The sequence below is a fragment of the Sturnus vulgaris genome, chromosome 25 (genome assembly GCF_052056855.1).
Source record: "Sturnus vulgaris isolate bStuVul1 chromosome 25, bStuVul1.hap1, whole genome shotgun sequence".
Taxonomy (NCBI): Eukaryota; Metazoa; Chordata; class Aves; order Passeriformes; family Sturnidae; genus Sturnus; species Sturnus vulgaris.
The window spans coordinates 5352323-5363402 of record NC_142267.1 but is presented as its reverse complement, the minus strand read 5'-3'; the positions used below and the strand labels follow the sequence as shown (position 1 = coordinate 5363402).

Below are 11080 nucleotides of genomic sequence, written 5' to 3'. Positions count from 1 at the left end.
TCAAAGTCTGATCAGCTGAACATTGCCTTTGAGAGGTTTACAGGACATCCTTTAATGTCCTGACTGTGCTTGAGCAGAAGTCATGCTCTCTCTGGCAGAAAGATGAGCAAGGTATATAAATCAGTGCACTGCAACTTTTCTGCTTGGAAAGAAACCTTTCCTGGACAAGAATCCTGATTTGGGAATTGTTATGTATGCACACAATAGCTGAGTGCAGCTGTCTGAGCACAGTCAGTGCTGTAGCTGGGCCTTGCCCTTTCCCTGTGGAATGAGAAGGCTTCAGTGTGAAGATCAGCCCTGGCTCGGCTCATACAGAACTGGGCTGGCCCAGAACACTTTTCTGCCACTGAAAGGCCAAAATGACAATGTCTGCTTTTGGTGAACAAAGGTGATCTATTTCTACACCTGCAGCCTATGATTGGTGACACAGTTTTCTCAGGGCATTTCCTAACGGCTCTAAAGATAATTTTTGAGTCAGTTATTGCTTCCCGAAGGTCAAAATCTACTCAGTGATTTGTGTTGGTCAATTGTGTCCTTCAGTGTGTCCCAGCTGAGGTTTTGCTTTAAAAGCCCCTGCAGTTCATCTTCTTTTGCAGGCCAGGGATGGGCAGTGGTACAAGATGAATGATGCCTCAAGACATCTCTCTGCCAAAGTACATATTTACTTTTCTCTGCCAGGTGGGAACAAGTATGAAAGGATGTTCAGAATGTACTCTCTCTCCTGTTACTGATCCTGTTGCTGTTCTTCTCTGGTGGGTTTTGCTTTTTGTCATAGCAGAGAATGATTGTTTGACCAGGTGAGTTCTGTCTGTCCTGCAGATTGACAGGCCCTTTCTATTCTCTGGCTGTCTGGCACTAAACTGGGCTTGTGTAAATTGCCAGATGCGTGCTCTCTGAGAAGGGCAAGCTGTGAAAAGGGGAAAAATGGACATCTGAGAGAGTATAAAGATAAGCCACTGCTTGAAAGGGACAGACATGGCAGGAAAACTGTGATCTATTTTCCAAAGCCTTGTGCTGCTTCAGTCTTCTGCGTGTCATGTCGAGCGTGCCAGAAAACGACAGGCCTGAAGCCACAGGGAGACTCAGGAAATCAAGGAGGTGCAGAAAGCCCACACACACTGAGGAGAGGGAGAACCTCAACAGAAGCCAGGCAGACATTCCACCTCCTGGGAAATGCAGGGCACCTTCGCCACCACCGGGACACGGCCATGGGAACCTGCTCAGTTCCCACAGGAGAGAAAGAACCTCCTCTCTCAGGGGAGGATGATGCAAAAATGAAGAAGTCCTCCAGAGAGGAGGACTAAAAAGTAGCAACATTTGCAGCATTGCAACAGTTGCCTCACTCTTTGCCACCCATTTCGAGTGTGTGGCTTCTGTAGGGATCTGTTCAGTACTTGTCCCCAGACTTGCCAGCATAACCTGCCATTGACCATCAAAGGCTGCAGACATCTCAGAAGACTGCTGACCATTAAACCTGACATTTATGATGGAAACAATAAAACCATCAAACCAAACCCAGTCCTACGTGGTGCTTCTAATTGTTCTATAGAGAGTTTGGCCATGACCAACAAGAGACAGGGTTTTTTAAAGTTTGTTTAACCCAAGACTTCCTTTATGAACACTCCCCTGTGATGCAGAAAGGTGGGAGCTTTGCAAACCTGTATTGAAAGAGCATGCAGAGAGCTCAGGGAAAAAAATTTCTCAGGAACAATGTCTCCAGGGCTGCTGGATCAGACACTCAGCTCCTCTGTGTATAGCTCATGTTGTCCCAAGAGCAACATCCAGGGAGAGATGTCTCTCCAAAAGAGACAGGGAAACCAAGACTGCAAACATGGACACTGACAGTCCCTATCAACAGGGCTGTTTGGTTTAGCAGGTAAGTTTCCACTCTTTTTACTCCTTTTGGTGAAGAAATTGGTTTCCTGGCAGAAATCTCCATTTGGAGATTCCGGGGGTGCTGAGGAGGGGAGTGTCTCTGTCCTATTGGGGGGGTTCTGAGGATCTTGGCCTCTTTTAGGGTGCCTCAGTTGTGGTGGAGGGGTTCCCTGCCCTCACTTTGGGGGTCCCACAGGTGGTGGGGGGAAGTTTGCCCCTTGCTGCATTTGAGGGTGCTATGTGGGGATATTGGTGGGGGGTGTCCTGAATACCTGTGTCACCTCCACTCTGGATTTTGGTTTGTGGTCAGTGCTTCTGGGTGAGTCACCACCAGCTGCTGCTGACAGTGGCTTTGGGGCAGTTCTTGAGTTGTTTTCTCCTTCCCCAAAAATCTCCTTGCAGGGTCTTGAGACTACAGCTGGTGCTGGCCACACCATGGCACGAGCACCACCCAAGAGAAGCCACAGGTAGTTTGTGAGCAGGCAGTGCCAAGTGCTGGGAGAGCCTCTGCAGCTCCATTCCAGGCCAAGGAATACACCACTGAGGAACCACTGGGTGAGTGGAAGCTTTAGTCAAACCCTGACCGTAAATTTAAGAAATTCCTCTGGCCCACAAGTTCTAGGGATAGCCTATTAGGTCTATTTATAAAATGGATTATTAAACAGACAGGGGAAAACATGAAAGATTTTAATCAGAGTTACTTACTACTCAGTATAAAATTAAAGCAACTACAGTAGATTATATAGAACAGTGCAAGATATCAAGATACTTATATTAAAGCTAGCAAAAGAAATAGTACTAATTAGGACTCAAATATAACTTACTATTGAGGTGATGATAAGGTACACAGAGTCCTTTTACTCAGCCTCCAGAGGAGTAATTGGAAAGCAGGCATTCCTGTTCTGGTGAGAAACTACACACATTTCCAGAAAAATGTGCAGAACATTTTTGCTTTGTAAAAGTTTGGTGTAGCTTTTATTGTTTGTCAAGTGAGGTGTCTGTCAGTCAGAAATCCAGTTTATCTTGCCAAATTTCACTTCAACAGTAAGATGTTTATTGGCAGCTGGGAGATGCCAGACCAATGTTAACCCCATGGCACCAAAATAATTCATACAAGACAGCTTGTCCTGTTTAAGTTATCTAACCAGTTAAAAAGCTGCACGTAAGTTTTTGTGGGGTGTGAGATTCCCTGCTACAGGGAAAAAAACAGATAACCCAAATTTTCTGGAATTTATGTTGTTGCTGAGCCTGGGGGGTGGGTCCTCCATGCTGCAGTGGTGGAAAGTGCCAGGCCTTTGCCAAGTGCTGTGCCAGCCCTGGGTGAGAAGCTGGGACACCCCTCAAGTCTCGGCAGTACCAAACTCCCCTGGCAAATAATCAGCTGAAATTCCCAGTTTTTGGCAAAACTATTTATTGGGGGGTCAGTGTGAGAAACAGAGCCGGTAGCATCTGGCACAGTGTGTTCTGTTGCAGCGCTGGCTCTGGTCCCCACCAGCAAGGCGCTGGGTTTTGGCGGTTGGGGTGCTTGAGGGTGAGGAAGAAGAAGGTCTCTTGCAAGCTTTGGGCTGCTGGAGTGAATGTAAGGGTTGCTGTGGGGTGTCAGTGGTGCTGGAAGTGCCACTGGCTCTGTGGTAGAAGTGTGCTGAGCACTGCAGGGGCGTCCCAGCCCAGCCTCTGATGCCCTTTCTCCAAATCCCTGGAGGCTTGGGGTCGTGGCACATCACCAGAGCTGTCTGTGGTGGGGAACAGGGGGAAAGTATGGGGAGAGGGTGAGTGTTTCCTCCTTTTTTGTGAGGACCTCGGGCACCCGGGGACATGTGGCACCAGGAAACCCAACCATGTAAGGGACTCCAAGCAGCCTTTGTCCCAGAGTGCCCGTGCCCAGGAGCCCCCTCCCTGTACCTTGGCCCAGGATGAGCTGTAGCATCTTCCAGGCAGGTTCTGTTCCATGATATCACCAATGACTGAGCTGCCATACCAGTGGCTGTACCGTTTCATTTTGCTGGGAGACCCCAGCACAGTCAGGTGGCCCTTGGTGGGCTCCATTTGGGGACACCTGTGATTCTGACAGTACTGGCTTCCACAGTGGGTGGGGCTGAGGGCTTGGCAGACGTCCTGCTGACACTTGTCACTAGTGTCCCCTGCTGGCTCAGCCAGGCTGAGCCCATCCATCTGGGCAGTGGCCTTCTGGATGCCTCCCTGGCTGGCAGGGATGAAGGCACCTTTCTCTGTGCCAGGGAAGATCTTGGCTATGCTGGAATCCTTACAGGTTGCCCTCAGGTCTTCCTGACTGAGCTGGTAGTACCGGGTGGCCTCAAAGCTGGCCTTCACCTCCTGCATGGAGATGAAAGGATGACGAAGGGCAGCACTGGGTGTGATTCGCTCATGCGAGTCCCAAGTGAGCATCCTCTTGACCAGCTCCACCATCCTGTACAGATCACAGCGCTTGGCCAGCTCCTCCTGGTCAGGATCAGGCACTGGGCAGATATTCACCACTGCCAACTGATCCAGTGAGGAAAAGATATGCTCCCTCCTCTCCGTTGGCTTTGCCATCACCTTCCTTGGTGGTTTGAGCTGCCAGGTACCACTGGAACATGGCACACGTTGGAAGAAGGACCGTGTCTTCTGAGCAGCATAGAGCAGCTCAGCCCGGGGTAGCCCCAGGGTGGAGCAGATGTAACATATCTGCTCATATTCATCATTGCCAGGGTAGAGTGGCCAACCCAAGTGAAGCTCGGCCATCACACAGCCCAAAGACCAGATGTCCACCTTCTCACAGAAGGGCAGCCCCAGCAAGATCTCGGGTGCCCGGTAGAAGCGGGTTTGGATGTAGGGCTCCTGGACATGGCACACCTCAGGGACAAGGATGGCCGAGCCAAAGTCAACGAGCTTGATGCGGAATGGAAAACGGGCATGGTCCACCAGCATGATGTTCTCTGGCTTAAGGTCAGCATGGATGATGGAGAGCTCCCTCAGCTTTAGCAGTGCCAGCAGCACCTGGGCTGTGATGGTGCGGATGTGTCGGACTGGCAGTGGTGAGAAGTTGTTCTGCTTTTGGAAGTCAAGGAGGTTTTGCTGCAGCAGCTCAAAGACCAGGTAGGTCCAGACCGTGTCACTGAAGGACTCGAGGAAATGGATGATGTGAGAGTTCTTTGTGTCCCCTTCCTGCAAGGCCTGCAGCAGCCTCAGTTCATTCTTCACTATTTGGCCATCATGATCACAGTTCTTCAGGATCTTGATGGCCACCATCTCCCCAGTGCTCCTGCACTGTCCCTGCACCACCTGTCCAAAGGTCCCCTTCCCCACCATGGCCATTAAGTCATAGCACTTGGCACCTACCACTAGTGTCACCATGGTGGGTTGGCTCCTCACCAGGGGCTCAGGATCCTCCAGCTCAGCACCCAGTGGGGACTGGAGACACCAAACTGTGCCAAGCCAGCCTCACAACACTGTGGGTTCCAACATTACCATGACAACACATGATGTCACAACAGAAGAAACCTGGGTGGAGGAACCCCCTGAAACTCAACAATGGTCCCCCTGAATCCAGCCCTGCTCTCTCCAAATCCATCCACAAACCCAAGGACACAATCCTGGTCCCCCCGAAATGGTGGGGGGACTTGTTTGCAGGCAATGGAGAGTGCAAATGGAGATATCCCAATCTCTGCAGAGGTAGATTTTAATATGTTAAGATGTCTATTGAGAGGAGCTCCAGCTATGCTTAAAAAATCTTGTAGTGGGGAGACAAAACAAAATCAATAGAGATGTAATGTGTAACAAAGCTTTACAAGATCCACAAGCCCCAAGGAGACCTATTCCTGCATGGGCAGAACTCCTGCATGATATAGTAAACCACATGAGAGAAATGGGCTGGAAACATCACAAAAGAAGCCCAGGGATGGAAATGCAGAAAGCCCCTAAAAACAGGTGAGAACTGTTAAAAATAACAGACCTGGGAGAAATGAATTATGGAGAAGTGTTTTACCTTTAGGAATACCCAGAAGTGCTTTAGGAATACCCAGAAGTGCAACCAATGTAATAGCAGAGTTAATCCAGACCATGCTAAGTGTGTGGGGAAAAATGGCAAATTCAAACCCAAACCTTTCACAAAGAAAAAAAAACTGCTGCCAATTCCTTTGCAACACAGCAGGAAAAAGACCCCAAAACTTAAGTGCTGGGTGAACTTTGGGCCTCACCTGGTATATTCCTGCATATCAATGATTTTCTGATAAGGATGGCCCCTATGTTTGTTTGGCTGTAGGAGTAAAGAGACAACCTTTAACATTCTTAATTGACACTAGAGCTCAAATTCAATTTGATTATCTGTAATGAAGCAAAAAAACCCTCAAGTTAAAAAAAAATTAACTGGCATTAATAGAAAAAATATTATCTGGTACACTGGCAAAGTCCATTTATAGTCCTAGGGAAAAGCAAATGACTTCACATACATTCACAATTGCACATCATGAAGAAAACATTTTAGGATATGACAGCTTTAAAGAAAAATTTGGCAATGACCAAATGGAGTGTTTGGTCCTATGGAGCCACAAAACACAGTAATCTTTCTGGGAAAGATAGGAAAATCGATCTCTTCAAATTGGCTCCAGTGTTGCCTACTTCTACTGTAACTAATATCAAACTGTACCTTATAGTCCCTGCAGACAAACAAGAGATAAATGAAGTAATTAAAAATTTAGAACAAAGATACATTGTATTTTAGGATCCATTCTGCTTAGAATTCTCCTGTTTGGCCAGTGATAAAAGCAGATGAGAACTAGCATTTAACAATTGAATATCAAAGGCTTAATACAAATACTCACTGCAGCTATCCCAAATATTGCAAACTTCACTGCTACTACAGGCATCTACACATAAGTGCATGGCAGTTTTGGATATAAAAAACATTTTTTATGGTCCAAATTCAGGATGAAGATAAAACAAATCTTGCATACACTTGGGAAGGATCACAGCACACCTTCAATTGCCTGCCCCAAGGGTGTAATCACTCACCCACGATAACACACAATGCTTTGGCTGGAATCCTTCAACAAATACAAATTCAGGAAGGAGTACAGATTTATCAGTACACTGATGATGTGTTGGTAGGAGGTGAGGAGGAAAGTGCAGTAAGAACAACAGCACAGGACCTAGAATAAATGAAGAGGGGGTAGAAATGCCTTCAACAAATTGTCAAGGTCCCTCTAAAGAGGTGAAATTCCTGAGAACCTGGTGTGTAGCAGGCCAAGCTGTAATTCCAGATGAAATAATTACAAAATTAGATTATATATTTACCCCCACTACTAAAAAGGAACTTCAAAATGTCATGGGTACTTGGGGATACAGAAGAAATCATGTTTCTGGATTTTCTGTAATAACAAGTCCCTTGTACACATTAATGAGGAAAAACCAAACTTGGAAAAGGGTTTATTGTGATCAAGCTCTTAAACAAGTAGAAGAACTCAACAGTATCAGCCTGTAAAAATGCAAGAACCTTTCAATCTGTTAGCCAGCATTGGCACTGCTCTGCCAGAGGGAATTGCACAAAGACCAACAGTGCACAAATGGTGTGCACCTATCTCAGGGGTCACAGATCAAATGGATGTCACTGAAGGGCCAACAAAACCTACAAAATTACAGATAGCTGTGACTCCAGAGATGTTAGCTTTACAACAGCCATATAGACCTGGTCCCATACTGGATATTCCTGCATTCACTTGAGGTTCTGGAGTTAGAGATTTCAAATTTACTTCCACCTCAGCCACGTTGATGGTATATGAATATGCTCTTGAAACAAAGAAATTCACTCAACAGCATCACTGTTAAGCAGGCATTCTTTATTTAGAGGGCTGGGCCCACACCATGAGTGCTCCCAACCACTGGATGAAATTAATGCAGTTTATATTTACAAGGCTGTTACATATTCATTACACATAGAAAGAAATCAGTAACATAAAACAGGTCTAGTTAAAAAAGGATTATGAGTTAACTATTTCACAGTCTTTGCTGCCATCTGCTGTTCTTTCATAAGGACACAGTCCTTGTGGTCTTCTTGTCCTTTAATTGAACTTTCTGAACTGGTGCGTGCTCAGTCTCTGTTATCTTGTTTCCAAAGTACAAAACTAAAGTGGGATCGGCTTCCAAAATTCGGTGCATCCTAGAATTGTTCCCAGAAGAAAGCTGCCAGGACCAATGGGTCTGGCTGGCCTTGGTTTCCCAGATGCCACCTCTCAGTTGCCCCTGGGGCAGCAGGATGCCAGGCTCTCCTTCCTGTGGAAAAGTGATGTGTTTTGCAGCCAGGTGCCCATGGCTGGACTTTGGATTCTGCATCCTAAAGCTGTGATGGTCTGAGGATTGCTCTCAGATGAACACTGACAGAACCAAAGGTCTGGCTGGCCTTGGCCTCCTGGGAGGCTGCCTCTTAGCTGCCTCCATGACTCTGTGCAAAAGAGCCATTCTTCTTGTCCAGATGCCCATAGCCAAAATTTGGGATTCCAGGATGGCATCCACTGTCACCTGCCTGTGAGATGCAGAGGCTGAGCTGAGATCCCATCTCATCACCAGCCCTTTCTCCAGAAGCACACCCCACAGCAAGTCCTTCCCTGACCCTAACAACCAGTGACAGTCAAAAGGTAAATCTTTATCCTAATTTAGCATAAAAAACACCAAAACCCTACAGAGTGATGACTTGGCCAGGGGGTGCTGTAGCAGAACTAAGAACAGAAGGCAGAAAAACCTGTTTGTCAGTTCTACCTCTTACCAGCATTACAGTTCCTGGAAACAGCATAATGGAAATTTGCCTGCAAATAATCCAGCTCCTATTGCCAGTTATCCCACCCTGGATGCTCTCGAGGGAAAAGATGCTATCACTTCCATGCATGCTGTGAAAGAAATGCTAGAATCTGTCATTGGATGATAGAAAAAACCTTTTCTGAGTCAAAGTCTTGTGGGGACAAATAACATTCTAGCAACTTCCAGGTATGAATTTACCTCAGAAAACTTTACAAACCTCCTTTTTTTTTTCCTCTCTTCATGTGAGGGCTGGCTTCCATGCACCATATCCAGATCAAACATTGGCTGTTTCCTTTTAAACTGATCATGCTGGTTTATCAGGATTGCTGTGTTACCCCTGTGTATTGGATTCTGTCAAACACTTCCCAGTGTGGGGTTGAGGAAGAGCAGTGAAGCTCCAGTGAGTAGACAAACCACAGGGATGACAAACCACCAAATAACCCACAGCCAATTTGCTTCAGGAGAGGTAAAAGTGGGAGAAGACCAAAAAGAGAAAGTAGAGCTGGCTGCCCATGAGGAAGGAAGGGCAGGAGCCAGGAGTGAGAGATGTGCTTGGGCTGACAGGCAGGCAGTGGGTGAGCCCCATCCTGCAGGACTAACCCTCATGGCCCCAGAGCCAGGCAGGTCCCCATGCTGGGGCCATCTGCTCCACCCAAACTGCTCCTTCCAACAAACACAGCTTTGTCTGCCCCTTGCTGGCAGAATGGGTCGGTTTCTATCATGCTCCTTTTGAGCCAACAGGGTCACAAGTGGGACAATGCTCCTGTCAAAAGGGAGAGGATGTGCTGAGCCAGAGATCAGCTTCTGGGGAGACCCACAGAGATGTAAATGGGGACCAGGTGACTGTGAATCTGTCCTGGAATTAAAGGACAGTAATATAACTATTATCTTGTGAGCAGGGGTAACTTTGGAGAGAGTTTCTGCTCAGACACACCAGCATGAAGCCTGTGGCCCTGCTGGCTAGCAGAGCACAGCCAAAAGCTGCACATCTGGGCTGGGCAAAGCTGAGCATCTCTTCCCAGCTGGGAGGGAGTGAACAATGCACTGACATTCCAGTGCCCACAGTAACAATGGGTCTCTAAATGCAAACAAGTTCCCCCTGAGTTCTGCTACAGCTTCTCTCAATATTGGGCACCTCTTTTCCAGATTCCTCCACATTCTCTAGTGCCCTTCCCCTTCCTCACATTCACTCTGCTGCTTCCCCTATGTTAGTCTGTCCTCCAGCCCCTTTACAGATGCTGTTGACCATCTCCTTCTCCAAAGGAAGTAAAATAACTCTCTGGTGATAAAACTTGCTCTTTTTTGTAATCAGATGGAGTTGAATGTATAGCACCAGGATTGTTCTTCCTTGCTACAGTTCCTATTCCATGTGCATTAGTTGTCTGACCTTTAAGAAGGCCTCTTTTTTTTTTTTTTTTTTGCTAACCTCTAAATGCTTATAATGCTTATGACCCTGTCTAGGAAATGGCAAAGGTCCCTTGGAACAATAAACATTTCTGATTATTCTTTCCTCTTACCTCTTTTCTCTGTTATCTGACTCCCCCGTTTGGAGGTCTTGTTCCCTGATGCTCTCCTGCCCTCAGTTGTGCATGGCCTGAGTGGATTTCTGGCACTTCACAGTGAGGGCAGATCTCTCTGAAATCAGTGCACCTACGAACACAACCATGGGAACCTGAGGTGGGCATGCTCCAGAAGGAATTTCTGCATTCAACAACCAGAAAACTCTTGCTTCTCCAAGGATTTTGCCTTGCAGTTAGCATGGCTCCAGCAGAGGTGCAGAGTAGGTTCAGAAGTTCAGCAGAATATGCTTCCACAATCACTGGAGAGAACCTCTATCATTTTGTGATGGAGGTTGCACATACAACATGCAGTGGGAGAGGTTTTGTCATTCAGGAGAGGCCTGGGAGGAAGGACTGGGCACTGCAGGAGCACAGGAGCTATCCCTGTGTCTGGCACCAAATGCCACATTAAGGAATGAGAGAATTTCTCAATTACTTTCCTCTATGGCCTGGATATTTGCTCTCTTTTGCCTGTTTGTTGCCTGGTCTGGGTTCAGGTCACCATGTTTTGAAGCATGTAGCAGAATCACACCAGGCCCCCAGAAGTTTCTGGTTCCCAAAGGTAAGGCACTCAACTGCAGCAGAAGGAGGAGTCAAAATACCTTCCTGTCTTTGGAACCCTTGCTCTCTGCCCTCAAGTTACAAAGGCAAATGCAATAAATAAAGCAACAATTAGCTGACAGTTGTGAGCCTTCCCAGAAGGGGGAACCAATTCATTCACAGGCTTGAAATTACAACTCATTCAAGAGGCCAGGTTTGCAGTTTTGCCTGGCACTGCTCTCCCCAGGGCCCTGGAGGAACATGCAGATGGCTGTTTTAGCCATGGCTTTTCACTGGCATTAATCTAACAAACCCAG

The 11080-nt window shown here is 47.0% G+C and overlaps 1 protein-coding gene across 1 annotated transcript; it reads right to left on the bottom strand.

Moving 5' to 3' along the window:
- Positions 1-3474: 3474 nt before the first annotated feature.
- Positions 3475-5229, bottom strand: HIPK4 (homeodomain interacting protein kinase 4). The gene has a single exon (XM_088178561.1). The coding sequence runs from the start codon at positions 5227-5229 to the stop codon at positions 3475-3477; it is 1755 nt and encodes a 584-aa protein (XP_088034687.1).
- Between the last annotated feature and the right edge of the window lie 5851 nt (positions 5230-11080).

Bases quoted from the DNA above. Each gene is read 5' to 3' on its own strand.
- HIPK4 (XM_088178561.1), bottom strand. From the start codon at position 5,229: ATGGTGACACTAGTGGTAGGTGCCAAGTGCTATGACTTAATGGCCATG.